The sequence below is a fragment of the Aegilops tauschii genome, chromosome 5 (assembly GCF_002575655.3).
Source record: "Aegilops tauschii subsp. strangulata cultivar AL8/78 chromosome 5, Aet v6.0, whole genome shotgun sequence".
Taxonomy (NCBI): domain Eukaryota; kingdom Viridiplantae; phylum Streptophyta; class Magnoliopsida; order Poales; family Poaceae; genus Aegilops; species Aegilops tauschii.
In genome coordinates this window covers 432206759-432231599 of record NC_053039.3, presented here as the reverse complement: position 1 = coordinate 432231599, position 24841 = coordinate 432206759, and the positions used below count along the sequence as shown (strand labels likewise).

Below are 24841 nucleotides of genomic sequence, written 5' to 3'. Positions count from 1 at the left end.
CGAGAAGAACAGCGAAGAACAGAGGAAGAACAGTGGAACCCTAATGTGGATCTATGGTGGAGAGGTGCAGGGACTTACAGATGCGGAGTTACTGCGGAGGTTCGTCGCGTTTCTCTGGTCACGTCAGGTTGATGCAGCGGCCTGAGTTGGTGAAGACGAGGAAACCCGCGGCGGCGGCGGCGGAGCTCGGGCGGCAGCACAGTGGCGAGAGGAGGAAGAAGATGGAGGCGACGAGTAACTGGAGGCTCATGGGCCGGGCTATTTATAAGGTGAGGCTCATAAGTGGGCGCGAGAAACTAGGAGGCCACAGCGTGATTATCTCGCCACGAAAGCGCCTCGATTTTCGGGATAGCCATTAAAGATAAGATCCGTTGGAGTATAACAGAATAAAAAATAGACTTAATGGAAGATGACGTCATGGCGGGTTACCAGGAATCCGGAAGATGACGTCACGGCGGGTTATAACCTTCGCCCGACCATAAGCCGGAAGATTTTTTCTCTCAAAGGAATTGAAGATTGACATGAACCGGTTCAAATCAATCTGGGGCCTAATGTTGAGGATATAACCATTAGTGTCACCCACCCAGCAGGGGCCGGGTTACGTCGTAATGGTCATCACGCGAAGCCCAGTACCAAGCTTGAAGACGGCGGGTTAGATAATGGGCTTAAGACCCGGAGGAGGCTTAAGGCCCGTAGTGATAAACCGCCGTATGGCAAGACTTGTAGTGTAAGGCAAGAATAGTTGAGAGTCCGAGCCGGACACTCTTATGAGCCGGCCGGGACTCTGAGAACCGCTGGGCGTCAACCTCTCTATATAAAGGGACGACCCGGCGGCGGCTTAGGAACAAGTAAGATCTCGTCGAGAACCAGGCATAGCAATTAAGCTCCCTGGTCATCGAAACCATAATCAATACCACCTCAACTGGACGTAGGCTTTTACCTTCACCGTAAGGGGCCGAACCAGTATAACCCCCGTGTTCCTTGTCCCGTTTAACCCCTTTAAACTTCCTAGCTGCGATGGCTCCACGACTAAGTCCTAACTCGAGGACATCTGTCGTGACAATTCCACGACACAGTTAAAACCCTAAAATTCGTCCTCTCCGCGGCCGGACGTGTCCGCCGCCGCGCCCAGCCACTCCCGTGCTGCCACGTGGCAACCCGGTCGGCGTCCGCGCCTCGCCCCACCGCCTCGCCCTGCCGCCTCGCCGTCGCGCCCCGCCGCCTCCTCTCCTTCCTCCGGCCTCGCCGTCCGCAGCTCCGGCGAGGGCCACGGCGATCCCCGAGCCCGTCCGGTCGATCTAGATCCAGTCAACGCAGGTTGACCCTCCCCTCTCCCGATTTCTTCCAAGTCCCTATATTTTTATGAAATATGCCCGAGTTAATTGCATCGTAACTCTCTGTATGTAGCTCCGTTTCGCGCGTGTAATATATCGAAATGTCCGTCTCGTGATGCTCTACATTTTGTTCAATTGCACCATGTTTATTAGAGGCCATCTTGATGCCCAAATCTCTGGTGCAAGAGTACTACTTGCTGTTATCTGCTGTTACTTAGCAGAACTTGAGGATTTGTTATTTTTGTATCATTTATTCTGTGCATCTTATGAGCATGAGCTCTACATGTGTTTTGTTGTACGCCATGCCATCTTTCCAGTGGTGTATGCCTTGTATTTTTGTGATCTCTGCGGTGACTAGCACAAGCATGCAAACTAGTCTCCGTAATGTTTCTGATTTCAGGGACAGTAATTTCTCCATGTAAACTTGATGCTACAGAGAGATCCATGCATATTTTGGAGATGTTCATTAAGGATGTTTTGTAGATATTGTTGTAATTGATCCATTCCTGCCCTTGTTTGCAATTATGGAGTGCCATAGCATGACTTAATCTTGCTCTACTTTTGCTATAAAATATTTCTGGCAGATTCTTAACATGATATGCAATTTTGCCAAGCTTGTTCTAGTTGTCTCATACATGCTATGTATTTGCTCTTGCCATGGATAGCTTCATAAACATGCCATATTGATGTAGGTATGCTTGTTTTATAATGCATTGCTTTGTGGTGAGTGCATCAAGCTCACCAAGATGCCTTCATATTATTGTTTCTGCCATGCTCTGTTTTCTGCTGTCTGAAACCTGTTAACGAAACTTGCTATGTTTACAAGGTTGCCATCATATCTTCTGGTCCTTTTTGGCTTATGGTCAGTAAGGGACTTTTGTCATATGCATTTAGTAGAATACTGCCATGCCTTGTTTGGCCATGTTAAGTTCATGTAGCATGTTGGTTTCGTGCTCTGAACATTGCTACCTGATGCTGTTTTCTGCCATGTCCAGTAATTTCACCAAGTCTGTGATCCTATTATCTTTTGCACTTTTGCCATGCTTGTTTGAGCTTGTTATGTTGTGATCTAGCTGTAGCTCAGTGTTCATCTTTTGTCAAGCATCTCCTGTAGATTACTGTCATATGCTTTGTCGCTATGTTGGAGTGCTGTAGCATTGTTACTTGTTGCATTTTAAGTGCTATTGTGCTGTTAATCGCAGATTCGTGTCATTCTTGTTTTGCTTGCCATTTGCAAACCGTGCATCCGTTTCCGGCGATCTTTATATCGATTTCAACCGAAATCATCTCATCTTTCTAGTGGCATGCTTGGTTTGCAAATTTACTGCCTTATTCATCTTTTTCCTTCCGGAGCACGCATATGCATCGCATATCATATCTTGCATATCATTCATGTTTTGCATCATGTTGCTTGTGCATTTCTCGTGGTTGATTGTGGTTCCGTTTGTTTGTGTTCTTGTTTGGGTAGAGCTGGGAGACGAGTTCGTGAACGAGGAACCTGTTGAGTACGCTTACGAGGATCAAGCTTTCGACAACTCTGAGAACCTTGCAGGCAAGATGACCACCCCTCGAAATCACTTCTATCTTTGCTTTGCTAGTTGTTCGCTCTATTGCCATGCTGCGCTACCTACCACTTGCTATATCATGTCTCCCATATTGCCATGTCAGCCTCTAACCATCCTTTCCTAGCAAACCGTTGTTTGGCTAAGTTACCGCTTTTGCTCAGCCCTTCTTATAGCGTTGCTAGTTGCAGGTGAAGTTGAAGTTTGTTCCATGTTGGAACGTGGATATGTTGGGATATCACAATATCTCTTAATTAATGCATCTATATATTGGGGTAAAGAGTGGAAGGCTCGGCCTTATGCCTGGTGTTTTGTTCCACTCTTGCCGCCCTAGTTTCTATCATACCGGTATTATGTTCCTTGAATTTGCGTTCCTTACGCGGTTGGGTGATTTATGGGACCCCCTTGACAGTTCGCCTTGAATAAAACTCCTCCAGCAAGGCCCAACTTTGGTTTTACCATTTGCCACCTAGCCTTTTCCCCTGGATTTTCGCGAGCCCGAGGGTCATCTTTATTTAAACCCCCGGGCCAGTGCTCCTCTGAGTATTGGTCCAACCTGTCAGTCGCCGGTGGCCACCAGGGGCAACTCTGGGCTCGCCTATCGGAAGCTTGGACAATCCGGTGTGCCCTGAGAACGAGATATGTGCAGCTCCTATCGGGATTTGTCGGCACATTCGGGCGGCTTTGCTGGTCTTGTTTTACCATTGTCGAAATGTCTTGTAAACCGGGATTCCGAGATTGATCGGGTCTTTCCGGGAGAAGGTTTATCCTTCGTTGACCGTGAGAGCTTATGATGGGCTAAGTTGGGACACCCCTGCAGGGTATTATCTTTCGAAAGCCGTGCCCGCGGTTATGAGGCAGATGGGAATTTGTTAATGCCCGGTTGTAGTGAACTTGTCACTTGACCCAATTAAAATACACCAATTGCGTGTGTAGCCGTGATGGTCTCTTCTCGGCGGAGTCCGGGAAGTGAACACAGTTTGAGTTATGAATGACGTAAGTAGGAGTTCAGGATCACTTCTTGGTCATTGCTAGTTTACGACCGTTCCGTTGCTTCTCTTCTCGCTCTCTTTTGCGTATGTTAGCCACCATATATGCTTAGTGCCTGCTGCAGCTCCACCTCATTACACCATCCTTTCCTATAAGCTTAAATAGTCTTGATCTCGCGGGTGTGAGATTGTTGAGTCCTCGTGACTCACAGATTCTACCAAAACAATTGCAGGTGCCGACGATGCCAGTGCAGATGATGGGATCGACCTCAAGTGGGAGTTCGATGAGGAACGTGGTCGTTACTATGTGTCTTTTCCTGATGATCAGTAGTGGAGCCCAGTTGGGACGATCGGGGATCTAGCATTTGGGGTTATCTTATTTTCATTTGGATCTTGACCGTAGTCGGTCTATGTGTGTATTTTGGATGTTGTATGAATTATATTTATGTATTGTGTGAAGTGGCGATTGTAAGCCAACTCTTTATCCCATTCTTGTTCATTACATGGGATTGTGTGAAGATGACCCTTCTTGCGACAAAACCACAATGCGGTTATGCCTCTAAGTCGTGCCTCGACACGTGGGAGATATAGCCGCATCGTGGGCGTTAGAGCGTCGCACAGAACGGATCTGGGAGGAGGGTAGGGGCGCCACGGCGCGCGCCAGGGCCGAGACTGCCCCGCCGCTACCATCCCCGGGCGGCGCGGCTTCGCCGGCGGCCCTCTGGTGGCGACGATGCGGTGGGAGGCGGCGGAGTGGGGACCTCTGGGCGGCAGCTAGGGTTTCCCCCGAGTCGCCCGTCGCGGGCGACGCGGGGGCGAGGGGCGGCTAGGTTAAGGGAGCAAAGACAAAAAATCTTGCTTCGCGCTTATGCCAATTCCTCAAAACAAGTTTTTGCCCTGCTTTATATAAAAAGCAAATCACCGCATCCATACATCAAGTCCAAGTGTTGGAAAGAAAACATTAAATCCGTTAGGACAACAACAGGAACATGCGCAAAAGAAGATAAAAAGAAGAGGAAGAAAAAGGCGTACTAGGCTAGCCAATGGGTCAACGGCTAAGAGGCGAAGCACACCTATTGTTCCCCTTATTTCTTACTAGCGGTTGGGGCGCGCCCATGGCGCGCCGCTTGAGCGGAAACTGGGCGGTGCAAGGTAGGACGCGCCCCTTCCACTTTCCTGGCTGTACTTCGTGGTGTTATTCAAGTAGCTAACTGTAAGTGTGGAACACTAAGACAGAGCTGCGCCACAGCTACAAATTCAGAGAATGGATCCATTTTTCTATCTGGATAGCACATGCCAATGGATAGCAATATAATAACACACACAATATCATGTTGCCGCTTCTTGAAAAAGGACACATAACACAAAAGCAGCAGTTTTGCAGTCTAGAGGAGTGATTACAAACAATATCGGTGGTTCAAAAGTGACAGAATGAATGATACTTGTTAATATATACCACCAACTGATTCAAAAAATACAATAGAACAAAGGATGTGTCAAGAACAAATCAACAAGAGCAGCGCGTGGAACAACCGCGTCGACTGGTCCACCAAGTGTGCAACATCCTAATACATGAGAGCCGTCTCTCCTCCCATGCGTCCTGATGCTAGATCAGCCCATGAAGAGGCCCCCACTGGGAAATGGAGTTAAACGACATCTGGCGAGAACAGAAAATATGACTATAGAAAGAGGCAGAAGCGAGGAGAGGGACCAAATGACGACGTCGCATACCTTTTATCCGTTGGCCACCGTATCAGTCATCATCTTCGCCTCCTGCCGCCTTGCCGACCACCGTCGATCAGCACCATCTTGCATATCACTATCATATTTCATACCGGTACTCTAAGAAAAATGACTATGAGAGCAGAAGAAGTTATCCTTTAGAAGAACCCAATACTAAAAATAGAAGTATATTGGTGTCACACGCATGCAGAAAATCGCAGCGTGACTGATTATGCTAGAATAAGTGAATTACCACAATTCATTTTCGTATTCCCAGCGTGTAATGAAATCTTGTAGCTATTACTATGACAGATGGTTTCAGTTCAGCTGTCAAAAAGTCCAAAAGTTCTTCCAAAATAACTACTGATATAATACATGTCATTAACAAAGAAAAAAACATGTATTGTTGCAGCTCCTAAGAACTCCAACGTCATCTCAATCAGCCATGGAAAATCTTGGATATATTTACAGGTGAACATACAAAAAATGTATTAATAGATTTGTGAGCTTGTATACCACAGATTGTAAACATTGAATCAATTGCATGTAACATAAACTAATTAACTGATGAAGCGATGTGAATCACAGGGAATTATGTAGTGATCCCACTATGTAGATGGTTGGAGCCACAAGTTGAGGTGATCACACTTCACAACACGATTTGTGAAACAGAGAAAGTAAGAACATACAACAGTCAAACCATATAATTGTGCTCTGCGATCTCCCGCCAAAATTGAGAGCCAATTGAATTGGACAAACCATCAGTGCATTTGTGAAGAACGTGAAAACAATGTTGAAACTCAGCAGCCATTGATCAACAGTAGCACATGCGCAAACCCAAAGCAATCTAGGGAAGACACACATCAATACATTTGTACACAAGCAGGCTTCAAATTTAAATTTAGAGTTCACCCTTCGAATCCCTCAATGAATTTATCTCACCACGGAGTTGTTGTATAAGCAGCTCGGAAGAGTGATTTTGTTCAGTGAGGCTCCCGATTTCCATCTTCAGCTCACGAATAGCGCTCTCTTGGTGCATCTTGCTCTGCATGAGCGCATCCCATTTTTCATTTGCCATGTTGATCTCTACAGTCAACCTTTGAACTTCTTGAAATTTGACGGCTCCTTTCCCATCGAAAAAAAATATTTTGGTACATCTCTGCTCTCCTTCCAAAAGAATCAACATCTTCATTGATAAGTTTGATTATGGCTTTAACCTTCATGTCCATATCTGTTGCACAAAATGAGATTATTTTACTTCATGAAGCATAGTGTATAAATAAAAACATGGGCGCTGCAATAAAATGTTCTCATACAATTAACAATTATTCAAAGGGTATACAGATATAGAGCAACAATGACTTTGCTAAATGACTACCAAATATAACTTTAGGTATGAAACTATAAATTTCAGTTTTACTCACACCCAGAAACAGTAAAATGGGAGTTGGGATAGTTAAGAAGAACAATGACTATGAGAGCACAAATTTTGACCAAAACCATTCCAGATTACTTTAAAACATTTCAACTAGCTAAGATGAGAAGGAGCTTAAACTTCTCCAGAACATGTTTCGCATAGATCACGCAGTAGTCTTTTAGAAGAAAAAGAAGAAAAATTCATATTAAAGGAGCAGAACTTATGGTGTATATGCAACAATAGTTCAAAACCTAGCACCAGTTTAGGAAAATAAGGAGATGACAGTCACACACTCATAGAAGATCATATTAGGTTCATGAATCAAAACTTACGAGAAAATTAGAATGCTGGAAGAGACATCATGTGCCTCATGGAAGCTAGAAATCTAGATTGTATATTTTACAAAATAATAAAATAACTACTTGATGATTTTATTTTAAATACTCAAATCAACTGAAGGACTAAGGTGCCTTGTATACACACTGCACACCACGAGTGTTGAAAATGTAACGTGTAACTGTAAGAACCTAGTAACATCGTGTTGCTAATTTGATCAGCAAATATCCAAAGAATACCGATGATAGCTTCATTTGGTAGTTAAACAAAGCAAAAAAGACTCGCCACTTAGATTTTCTAGAGCCATTTGGAGTTCTTGGGGCATATGGCTAACCCATAGCCATGAATACTGCCTTGAGTCATGACCAGACACGCGTCATTGATGCCGGGAAACAAGATGAACCACTCCAACCAATAAGTAATACCTCACTTTCTCAGTACAATGCAACATATCACTTCAGAAACATGAAAATGCATCGGTTTCCCCAGTATTCTGGATGGAACAACAAAGACATTATCTAATGCATATGGAAAGGATTCAGGAACTTCTGGTCGAATGTGTAGCCGTTTTTACATGGAAAATTGGAGAGGAATGACACATCTAAGATAAACTAAGCATGCTGCATACAGAAAAGAGAACGTTTGTATGCTTTATGCAAATTTTTTTATGTACTGAATATTTTCTCATTTCCATATTTTGACAATGACATTCCTCAAAAATAATTATAAAACAAAAATAAGTTGTGTTAGTTTACACATCCTCATTACAAACAAAGAGGGAGCAAATGAGAAGAAATAACATCTACCGCTTGGCTCAAGTCATCCTAGTAAATGAATGCAGCATCATCGCTGAGAAGAACAGGAGACGAAGTAGTCCGACAGTGAGTTTCTGTCAAGGGGTGGAGATGGGGTGAGGCAGAGCTGTGGCGGCGACGGCAGAGAGCATAGGGAAGAGAGGAGAGGAGAGAAGGTTGTGTGGACTGGAGAAAGAGCAAAAAGGAATCTGTGAGTGCCTTTTTTTCCTTTACACATGGCCCACTCAACACGAGCAGGAAGAGGCCCTCTTGCCCGTCGTGTCGAACCCACGCACTCGTCTCGATTCAACATGGGACCCCTCAGTGTTCTCCCTTTCTTGCGCTCTTATTGGGTTTTACAAAAGCATACTAAATGGGAGCATGGAGATGAATGGATACACATGGTGCTCACCAGAAGGAACAGAGTATCTAAGGCCTCACGTTGGTATGCAGTGTCGGTGGAGTGAAATGTGTCAATGCCATGATAAACATCCACATGTCCACCGGCATGCCTCACTGACTCGTCCTGCCAACCACGCACCTCTGCCATGGTGTGTCCTCACCTTCCCAACTGCACCTTCTGAAGTACTCCCAAGAAAACAACGGCAATAACAGACTGCCAACATTATAAACTTAATATTAGTATTATTCGATAGACGTTTAACTTGCACATGAACTACGTAAAATGCAAAATTACTAATGTCAGCTTAATAAAATGACTCGTACATGGCAAACCAGAGATCATGCTTGGTACTACCTCTTTGCAGGTTAGCAACTAATAAGCTAAAAGAAGAAGGGAGAATTAATAAAGGTGATGAAACACATATAATTCACTTTGGTACTATCTCTATGCAGGTAGACAATGTGTTCTCTATGCTACCCCAGATAATGGATCAATCTACTCTTCCTAAATGAAACGATAGTGAAATTCCAGTGGCCTAAAGGCCTGATTTGCACGTATATGATATAAGATCATATGATCAAGAACAGTAGCCATTTTCAGTATAACAAACCTAGAACCTGTACCATATAGCAAGTTAACCATTGTAGCTTCATCTAGTAATCATAGAACAGTATGAGATCATACATACGATCAAGAACAATAACCATTTTCAGTATAACAAACCTAGAACATGCACTATATAGCAGGTTAACCACTGTAGCTTCATCTAGTAATCATAGAACAGTCAGATCTTATGATCAATAACAGTAGCCCTGTTCGATGGAGGCAATATATTCAGGTGAAGAAGATAGGGAGAAATAGCAATAGGGATGCTAGCCGGTACAAGGCACTACTTTTTGATATAGCAACCTGTGTGCAATCTGATTGTAACGAACATGATTTATTCAACGAACAAAGGAATTTTCCCCTAAAAATTAAAAAATTAGAACCATCCAAATTATTGATTTACAAACTGCCAGTTGCATCCACTCATGTATTTTTAAGAGAATAGGCAAATAGTAAGAAACCAAAGCAGACCCCCGCCTCCTAAAAATGAGCTTCAATAAACTTAAATTGCCATCCTATCAACTAATCTATGCAGATGAGAACCTTCCGAAATGTCTCAGCACCTATGAGCACATATATATCTCAGAAACAAAAGGAAAAGGAAGTAACTTCATGACTTGTGACCTATGAGCAAGTATATATCTCAATAGCAGATGAAAAGAAGTCAATATCTGAAGATTCTTACCATATGTATCCCGGCTAGACGCTTTTGCTTTGAGCAAATCTTTCAGTCCTTTCATCGCCATCACAAATTGTGTAGCTTTTCACTGTAAAACTAAAACCTATGTGGAGCAGGCTAGACAAGAAAGGAAACAAACGAGCAAACTAACAATTTTCTGTTCCTGATTCAATGACGGGAGTTTATGCATATCAAATTCTTCCATTTGCATCCCTTCTTCGGCTAGTTAATACATATGAACACCAAACTAAAATACTTTTGGGAAGGTCTAGAGAGATCTCACGAGAAATTCAATGACATTAGCAAAAAATTATACCTAGAGGAAGCACCTGTTTGTCTTCCTATCTAGTGGATAGTGGACGAGACCAAAATGGAGAGAGAGGAATGGTGGGGGTCGAGGGTGTTGAGAGTCGCAAGCCCGTCATCAATGTTGTATCTTCGCACATTTTACTTTCTATTTTTTGGCAAGAATAAATAAAACTAATAGAGCGTCAGCATGCTGCATCTTACTCATGCGAACAAAAGATGAGAATGCTTCCTGACAAAAAAGAGCAAGAGGATGGTAACCTGAAAACAGCGAGCAGAACTGGTCACTGACCAACTTGACAAACGCTTCCATGCAACCACATCTAAAGCCTCCCATACTCCATCATATGGCTTGTCGGTGTGAATCACCAATGTCACTTTAATTTGTGGTATCCATATTTCAATATCCCTAATAAAGAATAGCATAATTAATAATTAGTAACAGTGCAGAAATGTTTCTTAACCAATGGTGAGGTGCCTAAACTTGTAAATAATCAAGGAGAATCCCATGGTAAATTTAGGTACCTTACCATTAGGCACGACACAAGAACAGTGATGGTAAAGCAACAACCTCTGCAGGCAGATCTCGTCCCCAGCTGCCTTCTTGCATTTCATCAAACACCTTATAGACTATATACAAAAGAATCTGCACAAACCAAGATAACAGAGATTAAATCAAAAGGGAAGGAGACACAGAGCACAGGCAGGGATTGGAGGAGGTGGAGCTCCCGGCCGGAGATGGAGAGCGCACGAGGGCGGGAAGGGCAGCAGCAGCGGCACTAACCCTAGCTGTGGGAGGAGAAAACAAAAGAGGGCATTGGCGAGGGGAAGAGTCGCTGGATTTGTTTCTCCCTTCGTCGCTACAGTAAAACCCGGCATAGTAAAAAATGGAGAGGTGGACACAACGAGCGCTCGCCCTTGTAGCGACCCTTATTGTGTTTAATAGGCTAGTCAACTTAGTGATCATGTCTTTAATTCCTGTGCCGGGTATGTTGCGTCAGGGGATGAACACAGAGTAAATAAAATTGGGCCAAGAATTCTCTTCAATTCCTTAGCTAGAGCCATTATCCAATGAACACTTGCTGCTGCAAGTATCACTCCACTATTTTGGAAAGCTGAATTTCTCATCGTCCCTATAGAAACATCCTGAATATTCTCCAATGTAATACGGGAACAACATAATGTTTGACCTAGTGCCACAACTTCCATTAACAATAGTTTCATGTTGGGTGCTGGATATATATTATTAACAGGAGCTGAATCCCTACCACCATGGATCTCGAGAGCAAACTTCAAGCAAACATTGCAGAATCCTTGACCAATCCATGTTTGCTATCACATACAACAAGAAAATCTCAATTAATCTTAGACCATTCTTCAACTTCAGGGAGTGTTTCACAGAGGCTCCGGAATACTTTGCTATCAACCATAAACAATATGGACAAACCGACTTAAATGCCAACCATGGAAGCTCCTAGTACTCCAGAGGAATTTTCACTAAACAAAGCACCTACAATCTGCAAACACATGGGCAGGTTCAGACATACATAATGTCGAGCATCAGTGAAAATGAGAAGCGGGTTGCACTAAGCAAACATCCTCCAAAGTCCTGTTTTCCTCTAGAAGCAAGTCATAGAACTTACAAAGTACATATGCTGCACATCTCCTAACATATGGCGCTGGATCCCTGACATGTTTCTTGATAGCCACTTACACTATTGGAGCGACCACATGTAATCTGATACCAGCAAATGAGTTTGTGTGAGAAAAATCCTTGTGGAATCTGTTAATAGGAATGAGAGCTTCATTGTATGGCCTAAATCAACAACAATATTTCATTTACAATTACTTCCAACAGCAAATGACAATCGATCGCCGAAACAAATAACATTCATATTCAAAATCAAACAGTTAACCAAGATTCAACTTATGCAGTGGCATGATATTTGACAACCACATCTAAAGAAAATCTTCTTTGCATATCAAATATGCAATGACAGTAAATTATTGGACCAATTCAATCATGCACAAACTTGCAACTCCAGATCGTATTGATTCTGCTGTTGAACAACCTAACCTGAATTCACACCGTATTCTACTTAGGATCTGGCTCGAAGCAGTCACAGGCACGGAGGAATGCAGATTAACTTACTTCTCGGCGTAGTGGAGGGGATCGAGTTACGCGACTGAGCCGCCACGTTCTTTGACCACCTGCCGCCCAACGCACGCACGCAAACCCATGCCGCGCCACTGTGGCGCATCTCCAGACCCACCACGCATAAAACGACCACAGAATCTCCTCTGCAACTCGCCGCCCCGAGGCAGGGCCTCCGTCCGCACCTTGATGCCATCCCCTTTCTCCCCCTCCTCTGCAACCATGATGGATGGTTTGGGGAGAGGTGGATCTGAGGCGGGCGCTTTCTCTGGTGGCGGTCGACGAAGGAGTTTCTCTGGTGGCGGTCGACGAAAGGAGTTTCTCTGGTGGCGGGCGACGGAGGAGCTGCGAGGCACTGATGGGGCGGGGGCGGGGACGGGGGCGGCGGCAACCTAGGGAAGGGAGGAAGAGAGGTAACGCGAGGTTGCTTCGTGAGGAAGGGAAGCTGGGAAGACATCGACGCCCTGCGTTTTTTACACCTCTGTTTTTTTCTCTCGCTAGCACAGTAAAAGTGATGAGGTGGAACGCGCGAGGAGACGCAATTTGCGCGACCCTTATAGTGTTTAATTATTGCCTTGGCTTAAACAGAAGAGGCTTGGTTGTCTTCATTCATTTCAGTAGTTTTTCTTGAATCAACACGAACATTCCCGTTAATATACTGTTATATAGAGATGTTGTTATTGGTCTTGGGACACGGGAATTTTCGAAGCTTCTTGCCGGAACTGAACGTTTTCATGTGAACTTTTGGGTTGTGAACAAATTCTAATTTAGCTATGATAGAACATATATGCAAATATGCAATGACCCGTCTCTTTTTATAATATAAAATCATATCATCTGGCGCGTGGAGCTTGGTTGCGGCTGGTCCTTCTGATGTCGGCGGTCCGGTGCGTCAATGGGTGTACCTATGTTTGCTTTTCGCTGTGACAGAGAAATCGGAGATGCGCGTGGCGGGGCCCCTGCGGCAACGATGACTCCATGAGGGCGGATTTAGTGGACGGTGCTCTCCGGAGGTTGCGATGGACTAGGTCGGTGCGAGGCTTGCAAATTTCTCCCGTGAAGCGCATCAACAAAATCGGAGCTGCCGGTCTTCGACGTCTCGGCCGATTGTTTGGCTTTGGCCGATGAGGTCCTCGGGTGTCGTTCGTTCGGAGGGGTCTTGACAGGTCGTCAGCGGCGAAGTCGGAGTTGCATGCTCGGGGAGAGGTGATGACAATGACATTGCAGGAAACCTCAATGGTGTCCTCTCCTCGACGGTGTGTGTGGTCTTGTGGGTGCTAGGTCGGCCGGTGTGCCCTTTCGATGGGCTTGTTGTGAAGGTTTTCGCCCGGGTTTCCGTTAATTAACCAGACAACTCTCTTCTGCTTAATCAATGAAAATGGCAAATCTTTTACGTCGTTTCAAAAAAAAACCAGCTTACAACTCATGTCCATCTCTCACCCAACGAACCTTGTTTACCTTCCACTTCCTACCCTTGCCGCTGTGGCCTCCAAACGGTGGTGGTGGCGGCGGCGGTTGAGAAGAAAACTGTCGTGAGGCCAATTGTGACTTATGAATTCTAAAGAAGATGGACTCGGGATTTTTTACAAAGGGTGGATTTTACCGACTCAAAATGAAGAATCAAGATGATACAAACACAATGAGCACACATCCGACTTTTGTATAGATAGGATGCACACAACCAACACCAAGGCACACACACAAAATATGCCGACAAATAACAAAGACATATAAGACCAAAGAAAACAAAAGCGGCCACATCTGTGATGGACAAACTACAACAATGACCTTATACACACCAACCATCTCATGACACCACAAGGACGACGATATTCTTCAACAACAACGCCTTTAGAAAGGGAGCGATGCTCAAGTGCCACGGTCGCCGAATCAACCACCAAAAGCCAGATTCTAAGTTTTCATCCTGAAGAGCCAGTCCAAGCAAATTCGGGCAATGCCTTCAATAAGATAACGACGCAAAAACATCGACATTGCTAAGTATGCAGGTTCGGGTCAGACCTAGGCATTCACCCCGGAGCTCGAGCCCGGGTGCTCGAGCACCACCACCATCTGAGTCGGTGTGTTGCCATCACTTTTTCACGATCCAAATAGCTACATGCGATGTGCAATTCGCCACTGCACAACCATCCCTTTGCGTCAAGCCGTCACCCATAGTTTGCATCTCGCTGGCTCCAAGGCGATGCCCCCAAGGAGAAGAGAGGCGCGAGGATGCCTCCATCGCTCTATCCATAGGGTCAAAAGTGTCCTTCTGGAGCCAAGGCCATAGGTATAGGTAGGGGCACAACTCCACGACAAGACTTTCAAGCAAAGTGCATCACGCACGGGCGTCGGCGTCATCGGAACCAACAAAGGCCGAAAAGGGAATTTCTCCCGGAGATGCGCCACCACCACCTGCCCATACCGGCCAACCACCTACCGCAGCCACCATTCACAGCGCAATATAGCCACAAACCGAGCGTGCCCGCCGTCCCACGCAAAGTGGCAGCACACCACGGTGGCCCACCAGCAGGCCAAACCTGCCAGAGAAGGAATGGATTCGCACCAAATCTGGCCCAGATGCTCCACCGCTCGCCGTTGCAGGAACGCCTTCCAGCAATCCCATCACTACCCTCGCAGCCGATGGATGCTGCCAAGAACCCGTAGTTGCGTTGTCCGGTGAGCTGACGCGATCATCCCCGGGGCCGTCGCCCCGGGCTCCCAGCACCGCCGCCGGATTTGGCACACGGGTGCCCCGCTACCTTCTTAGCAGGGGCCCGCCGCGACCGTGGCCAACGTCGGCAGCAGTGGCGGCAAGGCGAGGTTGGCTTGAATCCTCCTCTGACGGCTAGGGTTGGATGCCCCGGTGCCGCGACGGAGCGGTGGCACATGAGCGAGTCTATCGGGATCGTTTTGCTGATGGACTCAGGATGACTATGTGTTTATCATTTTCATGTTACCTTTTGTAAGTCTTTCTATTTTGGGACCAGGCAATATAGATTTTTTTAACATAGCAGAGACATAGACAATCATACATACAACATTGAGCAAGACAATATAGTTATGGTGGTATGCATTCAAGGGTGCGGAGACCGGGAGGCATGTCATTATTTCTCTAAAAAAAATTCAAATGTTAAGGAATATCTTTCAGTATTTTCCATACAAAATTTGGAACTTATTTCAGTTATTTAGCAACTACTATCGATCATGACTTTGTTCCGTTGACCATCTGGAGGCTACACATTTGCTTCACACTGAGAATTTGAAATTTTGGCGCTTACAAAAGGCCCTTCTAGAGGCACATGTAGAGCAGGCAGCTGGCAAGCGGGGAGTGATCCACAATAGACGAGAGTGAAGTCTCCAAGGAGATAGGCAAACACGAGGAGGACAATCTTGTACCCGGAGAAACAAACAAGAAGCAAAGCTGCTGCCCTTGGAACATCCCTATCTCCAGCCTTGGTTTCTCACCACTGCATCCACCCACCCCCCAGCTCGCCTCCATCTTGCAGGGATTCAGCGCTAGCTCTTCGATCGACGCGCGGCTGTTCCTCACGTCGTCCATCGTCTGAGGAAATGATCAACCGGTGCCTCTGCTGCGTCGCCCCCGGCGGCGACTCCGAGCCGGAGGCTGCCCCCAGCCGCCGCCGGAGGTACATATACACACCGATGCACGCGCGTACGGTTGTTTAGTTCTTGATTCATTTGGTGAGGTGGATTTGGCTGAGTTGCATGCGTATTGTTGTGCGGTGTTGATGTTTGGGGGCAGGGATCCATCGAGGAGGGGGTCCAAGAACAAGAACAGGAGCGTGGAGTTCCCGTGGGAGATGTACACCCTCAAGGAGCTCCTCCAGGCGACCAACAACTTCAACGAGAGCAATAAGCTCGGCGAGGGCGGCTTCGGCACCGTCTACTGGGGCCGCACCTCCAAGGGCGTCGAGGTACGCCGGAAAATCAATTATGCCGTCCGTTATTCGTTACCGCCGCCGGCCGCCGGAGATCGAACGGCGCGCGGTTAGGAAGGTCTCATGGATCGACATCGCTGGTTCATTCAGATTGCGGTGAAGCGGCTGAAGGCGATGACGGCCAAGGCGGAGATGGAGTTCGCCATTGAGGTGGAGATCCTGGGCCGTGTCCGGCACAAGAACCTGCTCAGCCTCCGCGGCTTCTACGCCGGCGGCGACGAGCGGCTCATCGTCTACGACTACATGCCCAACCACAGCCTCCTCACTCACCTCCACCCGCACCGCGGCACCCCGGCCTCCCAGCAGCACCCGCCGCTCGACTGGCCACGCCGCCTCGCCATCGCGCTCGGCGCCGCCCAGGGCCTCGCGTACCTGCACCACGAGGCCAGCCCGCACATCATCCACCGCGACATCAAGGCCAGCAACGTGCTCCTGGACGCGGACCTCGTGCCCAAGGTGGCCGACTTCGGCTTCGCCAAGCTCATCCCGGAGGGCGTCTCCCACCTCACCACGCGGGTCAAGGGCACGCTCGGGTACCTGGCGCCGGAGTACGCCATGTGGGGGAAGGTCTCCGAGAGCTGCGACGTCTACAGCTTCGGCGTGCTGCTGCTGGAGCTCGTCAGCGCGCGCCGCCCGCTGGAGAAGCTGCCGGGCGGCGTCAAGCGCGAGATCGTGCAGTGGGCGGGGCCGCTCGTGGAGCGCCGCAAGTGGGACCGCCTCGCCGACCCCAGGCTCACCGGGCGGTTCGACGCCGTGCAGCTCCGGGCAGTGGTCGAGACGGCCATGCTGTGCTCGCAGAGCAGCGCGGAGGGCAGGCCGACCATGGCCGAGGTCGTCGAGATGCTCAGGTTCGGCGGCGAGCGGCGGAACAGGGAGATCGTGCCGGTGGCGGACGCCGCCAGCCAGGACACCACCGTGACCATGGACCGTGAGGACGACGTTACCGGCAGCAGCGAGCCGCTGGACAGGGGCCGCAGCTGGAAGCTGACGACGCTGAGGTGATACGATGATTACCATCTCCCACCATTTCGATCCATGCCTGCATCGCAACATTGCACTGCCTTACGATCCAATGCGATTAAGATGCAAATTCATGATTAGTCGTTTCAATTGGATTGCATTTTGTTGATTAATGTCAATCAATTCAATTGCATAGCGTATGAAATTGGTGGTGGGTGGTGTTTGGTGATGGATGGAGATCGTACCAAGAGTTGTTAATCCTCGTATTGGCCTGCAAAGTTTTGTTTGTTTCCACAATATATTTCCTTGTTCGATGATATGTGATGTTTTTATTTATTTATTTGCCGGCCCGACCTACGTAGCTTGAAAGGTATACATTGGTTGTGTATACTTGTGATAATAAATAAAGATGTTGGTTCTATGCGTCCAGTCAAACTTGGTTTCCATTCTCTTGCTGAATATTTAAACAACAAGCACAAAGAGAATTGCATGATATTATAACTTTGTGAGTTTATAAGTTGGTTACATATTCGAGTGGTTATCATCAGAGTCAATGAAAGCTTCCATTTCCTACAAAAATAATTGTACTATGAATTCTGACGCGGTAATGTCCAAAAAATGGAGCTTATTATCTTAGGTCATATATATTTGGATGGTTTGACTTAAGAAAAATGGAGGGAGCATGGTTTTACAATAGGTTATGCTTTGGTGGTATTAACATGAACCCATGGTTGCCGATCTCTGAAAATATGTGATAAATAGTTATATAACAGTTGACGAACAGATGACATTTAATTCAATAGAGGAAACAATTTTTGCTTGGGCGTTAAGGAAGATTGTCAACAAATTAATAGAGGTAGCCATATATTTCCTTTCTTTCTGTTTTAGAAGAAGTTAACATCATTCTATTGGCATCTCTTACTCATAGTTTAAAAAATCAAACCGGTGAGCCTATCGGTTCTAATTTTTACCCGTCGAACTGCCGGTTCACCGGTTCAATCTCTGTTTTATTAGACAAAAAATGTATGCACAAATAGATAAAACAAGTTGATCTTCCAACATTTCACAAAACCTTCTGTACGGCGAGATGGTTGATGGGCTAATCTTAAATCTGCATCTAGCTTCCTGGGTAACCTGGGTTTGATTCCCACCCATAGCAAATACTGTTTTCTATTTCATACGTACATGGTTCAGTTGTTCCGGTTTTCTCCTCCCGGTTTACGTGAAAACCGGTTAAAAACCAGACAGTTCGATCGGTTCCGACCAGGCTAATTACAGGCCGGTCCAATGAGCTTCACAAACCAGGAGAGGCGCCAGTTCCGGGTTTTCTTTGGTCAGACGGCGGTCTAGTCCGGATTTTTAAATTATGCTCTTACTAAAGTTGTCATCGAACGAAGCCTTAGAAGGAACTTGATTTATTCGTGCAATCATTGTTTTTCTTAACTTGGGTCGAGCATTTTATCTCACACTGTTGCCAAAAACCATTTTGGCCCATTAGCAATAAAGGAGCATAAAAACCTAACGAATATGAATTTAGAACAGATCTTAATACCATGTTGTCAGTCATGGAAGATGGTAGAGGTGAGAGAACGAGAGGATCTCGCCGAGGACTATAAAGGCACATTTGTTACCTATATGCGGGTCTGCAAGATGGATAAAACCATATGTCCTCCTACGAGTGTATATTGATATATGAGGGTTTTGAAAGTACAAAAGCAAGCTAAATTGCATCTAAAAATCTAGTTCTTGTAAAAAAAATGGTTGTGTGAATGACTTGAGACTTTGGTAGGGTCTCCTAGCATTTATATAGAGACGACGCCTTATTTGCCGCCAAGTCTTTAATACTCTTTGTTATTGATATGACACGATATGATGAAATCCTGGTTGAACTAGGTAAAGATCTTCTACTTACGATAGGATCTCGTTACCGCGTCTATCTTTATCTAATCTGAGTACTTACCTTGGCACGATTACATGTGGACCCCAAGGGATCCTAGACACTTGTTGTCAGGACAATATGCTCATGCTCTTACATTACACATCTTCGAAAATTAAAACTCTCTGTCGGTACACGAAATTAGGTTGTAGTTAGCAGGAAAGGAACCAACCAAGAATACCTTTCATACCACTCTTTCTCTGACCTTCCTCGGATAATATTTACTGGCATGGTTCTTGACTCATTGGGACCATTCACACGGGACACTTTTTGAGTTGCTACAAGAGCTTTCATGGGAAACAAACATGCTCCAAGTGAGATATCCCGAGTCTTGAATTTGAATGTGAAAACCGTGTTTTGGCCTTCATTGGCTAGTTCTGACATCATTGTCCTACAGGTGTATCCTTCTTGAAGGCATTGCTTGTTATGCTTCGATTACCATCTAGGGTGTTTAATGTGTGTGGATCAATGTTTGATTGAAAGGATTGTCGTTTTGTCATGCTACAATTGTTGTGAGATTTCCTGATGTTAGCTGTCATGTGACATACTACTAGAGAAGTTGACCTGAGTGTTCTAGTTTTTTCAGATTGGAGAGGTGTAATTGCTCTCGAGTAGTACCAAAAATGTTTATTATATATTTAAAAGTTGCTCATCATGTTTTTTTTAATTCACACTTACTTTCAAAAATGTTCATGTTTCAATTTAAAAAAATTCATGTAATTTGAAGAAAGTATTAATGCATTTTTATTATTTTGTATATACCCAAAAGACTAGAGACTTACCCAATAGAATAGAGAAAATAAGAGAAAACAAAAGTGAGAAACCCTTAAAAAAGAATAGAAGGAAAAAATGTGTGTTTTTTCTCTTGATGAAACTTTAATTTTATTTATACACATAACCCTTATAGTATACTGCTTTGGATCCAAGATCCAAGAAAATACAAAGTAACTCCTGACTAAGAATAACAATAAATAGATGATACGTCATGCAGAAATATGTTTTGATTCGATTTGGTTGTATGTAATATGAATTTTACATCTATAATACAAGGAACAAATTGATTTACTATATTTAACTATGGAGTTGCGTCTTTTTCCATGCATATTTGCATTTTGAGATGGATCTTTCACATGCATGTGTTGCATGGTGAGGTTGCATGTGTGCATGTTGAGAAAAATATGTAAGTGTGGGCTAACACTTTTAGTTAGATGATACCCCGCGCTTTGTTGCGGTAATCTTGTTAAAAGAAATGCATAGTTATGTGCTACATAAACAACTAAAACTAATGAAAATAAATTGTAAGAGTGTTTCTTGATATACACTTTAAATACATTAAAAGCATCAAGCATATAAAAATTCATGTACCAAAGAGAAAAAAATATTATATTGCAGTTAAGAGAGTGACATTCTATACACATGAAAAGTGGAGGGTCGACTACATAGGTATACTCCAAGCACCCAACACAGATATCGTGTCCATGAGAGAACAAAACTTAGTGCAAACAATAATAATTGATAACTTACATGCATGAATAGGTGATGTGGCATGGCAGTGTTGAATGGACATACTAATGCAAAAATGTAATGTACAACTTACATGCATGTCTTGCTGATGTGGCATAATTATATATAGGAAAAATATAGTGTGTTGTGACTATTTAGCAATAGAGAAAAAGAGTGCTATTATATAGGCATGCTCCAAGCGCCCAACACATATACATGTCTATGAGAACACAAAATGTAATGCAAAAAAATAGACGATGATTTACATGCATGAACTTGTGATGGGTAGTGCTGCATGGATATGCTAATGCAAAAAATAATATAATTTTTAACTTACATGCATGAGATGCTGAACGTGGCATGGTTGCATGGGTACGAAAAAAGGTAATGTGTTGTGTCACAGTTAAATCCAATGTCCTTTGAAACCCACTTAGAATCAACTAATATGTTGCAAGGTAAAGGATTCTCACGCGTAGATTGGGCATATATTAAAGCATCTCCAACAGACGCGTCAAAAGACGCGTGCGCGGTAAACTGGCATTTTAGCGTGCGCGGCAAACTGGTATTTTAGCGCGCGCGGCAAGTTTTCGCGCACTCCAGCGGAGGTACCGCGTGCGGGGAGCGATTGCGCGCGCGGGGGAGATAGCGGCAGCTAGCGCGGTAGATTTGGCGCGCCGCTTCGCGCGCGCCTATAAAATGCGGCGCTCGCCACGCGTTCCACCACACTGTCACGCGCCCATCCCCTCGCCACCTCGCCGCTTCCACCTTTTTCTCGCCGCTTCCAGCGCCCCGCCACCACCGCGCCACCATGCCGCCGCGCCGCCGGGGATCCTCGGGCTACCGCGGCGTCCGCGAGCGCCCCAACGGCTGATACTCCGCCGAGATCCGGTCCAGCGACATCCGGCCCGGCCTCGTCACGTTCTGGACTGCCCACGAGGCGGCCCGCGCGTACGACGCGGCGGCGTGGCGCCTAGAGGGGCCTCCATCGCAGATGAACTTCCAGGACGTCCACACGCGCGAACAGGCGCAGGCTGTCGCCCCTTCGCCTCGTCTGATCACGGACCAGGACCGTGCAGACCACATTCGGCTGCAGCGCCGCCTCCTCGTCGCCGAGGAGAACGAGCGAGCCATGGCGGAATGGCGCCGGCGCCACCCGGAGGACGTCGCCAATGAGCGCGCCTACTGGGCGAAGAGGACGGCAAGGCGCCGCGCGGAGCGGGCGGACCGGCGTCGGCGGAAGGCTTTGGCAATATCGCAGTGCGATATCGTTGAAGCAGGTGGGAGGTCGATCTTCACGTCAGACAATGAACGTTGGGACGATATGTGGATCGATACCTCGGGCAACACCTCCGAGGATGAGGATGATGATGAGGACGGAGTAGTTCTAGCTGCACCGTAGTTTTATCTAGTTGCACTGAGTTTAATTTTATGTAGTTGCACCGTAGTTCGGTTTTATCTATCTATGCTATGAACTTGTTTTTATCTATTATGCTATGAACTATGTAAAATATCTTTGTATCTTTTTTATATCTATGTGAAATTTATTTTATGTTCAAAATGCAACAAATATGGACATGCGCGGGCTGCTTGCGCGCGCTGCTGGAGCTACGCGCGCGCTGTATTTTAGCGCGGCTGCTGGAGCCAGTGTTGTGCGCCGCGCCAAACCTGGCGATGGGCGCGCCGCAAACTACTTTTTAGCGCGCCGCGCGTTTGGCGGCTATTGGAGATGCTCTTAGTGGATCCAGATAGTAGTATCATAATATCGACTAACTAGCAATGTGTTGGGTGGGCAACATATTAAGTATTTTATTAGATACATAAATATTCTAACAGTTCAACATCGGTCGAATGAGACATATACCTTGCGGATCCTTACACACATAAGTGGCATTGTCTATTTTTAGAGAATAGTATGTTTTTATCCCTCAAGTTTACAAAAAGTATACAACTAATTTATCAAGAATTTTTTGGTGCTATTTGGTCCCTCAAATCTCAAAAAATCGGGTAAGTTCCATTCAAAACCTCGTTTAAGTGGAAAACCGGTCACGTGGCTCCTGATGATTCAAGTGGTAATCAATATTATGAGCCAAGATTGGTCAAAGGATAACACTATGAATCGAAGAGAAATTTATACAACTACTCTCTCCGTTCCAAAATATAAGTCTTTGTACAGATTTCACTAAATAAACTACATACGGAGCAAAATGAATGGATCTACATTTAAAATGCATTTATATACATCCATATGTGGTTCAATGGTTCATAATGGAATCTCTAGAAAGACTTGCATTTCGGAACAGAGGGAGTATAAGCCACTGATTTGTGTCTTTATGATTTGTTTAATCCTTTAGAGCTTGCCAAAGTAGTGTGCCAAGGGAGCAGGAGACACTGTCGGAGCATAGCAAAACGTCACTGCATAGCCATGTTGGTGTGGGATTCGTCCTACTATGCCCGCATGCGCCTGGTTAAATAGGGCCGGGATGAATAACCCTGGGGTATTGCAGCTGGCGTCCTACCGGCGTGCTGGCCGGTCGACGAGCTCTTGGCTGGCTCTTTGGGCAGCTCCTCCTTCTTGTCTCTCTTCAGCAGCAGCTTCGCCGAGCCTACATCATTGCTCGCCGGCACAACCGGGTGAGCGTACAGGTTACCGCCGCCAGCATAGTCCTCCAGCAGGACGTGCCCCCGTTGCAATGGTTGCGGCAGCGAGGGGCGGCGCAAGGGAGGCAGTTCCACGCTGTCGGGAACCCAATGGCCGACCTGTCCGGCGAACAAGACCGGCCAATATCCGTGCGTCCGCCCCCTCATGGTCATCACACACACCCGTGCGTCCGGTCCCGCCATCTTGTTCAGCTCCGGCGTCCGGTCCGACAGCCGACGGGTCCGGATCGAGTCCCTCCCACGTGACCTCCTCTGTCGCCAGATCCAAGCACGCGAGCTCTTCATGACCCAGTCGTCCCCTCTCACAGACCAGTAAACCACTCCGTCGGCGTAAACGGGGAAGCCTACGAGATCGTGCTCCGCTGCGTCGGCGACATGCACATTCCTCCACTTCTCGCCTCCTCCGACTGTGTACACTTGCAGTTCTTGATTCATGGTCTCATCTCTACGAATGTAGAATCCCCCGTGTACAATCTTATATCGCCTCGAACTATAGTCGAAGCCAAAGCAGTACGTGTGGGAGTCCTCCCTCTGCTGCTTCGTCTCCGGCGGCAGAGGCAGGGCGAGCGACTCACCGGTGATGGGCTCCATGATGTTGATGGACCCCTGGTCGCCGTTGAGGAAGCAGAGCAGGCCGTTGCACGTGCCTAGCTATCATGTCCTCCGACCTACCGGTGGTGAACGTGGCCGTGAGTCGCCACTGCTCGTCGAAGAGGAACCCGCTGCCGTTGAGAGGCTCTTCCGCGTATATGTAAGTAGGAAAGAACACGATGGTGTGGTTCAGGTCCCGCGGCCCGTGGACTGTGTGCTCGTCGATGAAGGCAGGGTCGGGGATGACCTCGCGCCACTCCTTGCAGACGCGGCGAAAGCGGCGGAGGTCGCTCGCCGGGAGGCCGAGCAGGATGCTCGCGAGGACATCTCGAGGGAGGCACGCGTTGGGACAAGCACTGGCGTGGTCGGCCATCGCTTGGTCCTGGTTTGAACCGTGGTTACACATTGCAGTTACATCAACCTGCTGATTAGCCGATTCTCGATTGGTCACGTGGTGATATATAGCTCTAGTCGTATGTTGAAATTTATGTACCAGGTTTGAGTTTGGTCTAGATTTAGAAAGTCACCGTCTACGAGTATCAAACCGCCTGCAAGTTAGTAGTTTCTTTGAAATCACTAATTAAGAAGTACTCGTTGCAAAGAACACTCCACCTTCCCGGTTCACGACACTTGTCGCAACCTGGGAGTTTTTCTTTTTTCGTAGATCCGTTTATTCAAAACGTTTTATCTCTTAAACCGTGCGTCCAAATCTCAAACCGTTTTCACCATTGGATTCCTTGCGTCGAGATCTTCAAAACTAGATCTCATGTTAATAGGTTTGGACGAACTTTTTTTTAGAAAAAACCGGATGAAAAAACCGGACGAAAAAACCAAACCGGGAGCACGGTTTTTTCCCTTCCTGAAAGACGCACGCCCGTGCCTCTCGTGAAATCACAACTGTGCCTCTCGTGGAAGCAAAACCGTGCCTCTC

The 24841-nt window shown here is 46.3% G+C and overlaps 2 protein-coding genes and 1 long non-coding RNA gene across 8 annotated transcripts; 2 read left to right on the top strand and 1 right to left on the bottom strand.

Moving 5' to 3' along the window:
* Nucleotides 1-5205: 5205 nt before the first annotated feature.
* Nucleotides 5206-12700, bottom strand: LOC109778126 (uncharacterized). Of its 6 annotated transcripts, none has more exons than XR_006664468.2 (8): nt 12301-12700; nt 11792-11886; nt 10933-11665; nt 10679-10794; nt 9849-10557; nt 8567-8770; nt 5617-6838; nt 5206-5542 (listed from the first exon to the last, which is right to left on the bottom strand). It is a non-coding gene; the product is annotated as an uncharacterized lncRNA (long non-coding RNA). The 6 variants fall into 6 exon arrangements; XR_006664467.2 differs by having other exon boundaries at nt 8567-10278; nt 10410-10557; XR_005757781.3 differs by having other exon boundaries at nt 8567-9930; nt 10410-10557.
* Nucleotides 12701-15134: 2434 nt separating this feature from the next.
* On the top strand, nt 15135-17622 carry LOC109778125 (PTI1-like tyrosine-protein kinase At3g15890). The gene is made up of 3 exons (XM_045228176.2): nt 15135-15950; nt 16067-16238; nt 16353-17622. The coding sequence occupies exons 1-3, from the start codon at nt 15874-15876 to the stop codon at nt 17262-17264; spliced, it is 1161 nt and encodes a 386-aa protein (XP_045084111.1). The 5' UTR covers nt 15135-15873; the 3' UTR covers nt 17265-17622.
* A 4030-nt stretch (nt 17623-21652) lies between these two features.
* On the top strand, nt 21653-22060 carry LOC109778115 (uncharacterized). Its single transcript, XM_020336668.1, has one exon. It carries the CDS (start codon nt 21653-21655, stop codon nt 22058-22060), a length of 408 nt encoding a protein of 135 aa, XP_020192257.1.
* Nucleotides 22061-24841: the final 2781 nt, after the last annotated feature.

Bases quoted from the DNA above. Each gene is read 5' to 3' on its own strand.
- LOC109778125 (XM_045228176.2), top strand. From the start codon at position 15,874: ATGATCAACCGGTGCCTCTGCTGCGTCGCCCCCGGCGGCGACTCCGAG. The intron at 15,951-16,066 runs GTACATATACAC...GTTTGGGGGCAG, and splicing joins GCCCCCAGCCGCCGCCGGAG to GGATCCATCGAGGAGGGGGT. The intron at 16,239-16,352 runs GTACGCCGGAAA...TGGTTCATTCAG, and splicing joins GCACCTCCAAGGGCGTCGAG to ATTGCGGTGAAGCGGCTGAA.
- LOC109778115 (XM_020336668.1), top strand. From the start codon at position 21,653: ATGAACTTCCAGGACGTCCACACGCGCGAACAGGCGCAGGCTGTCGCC.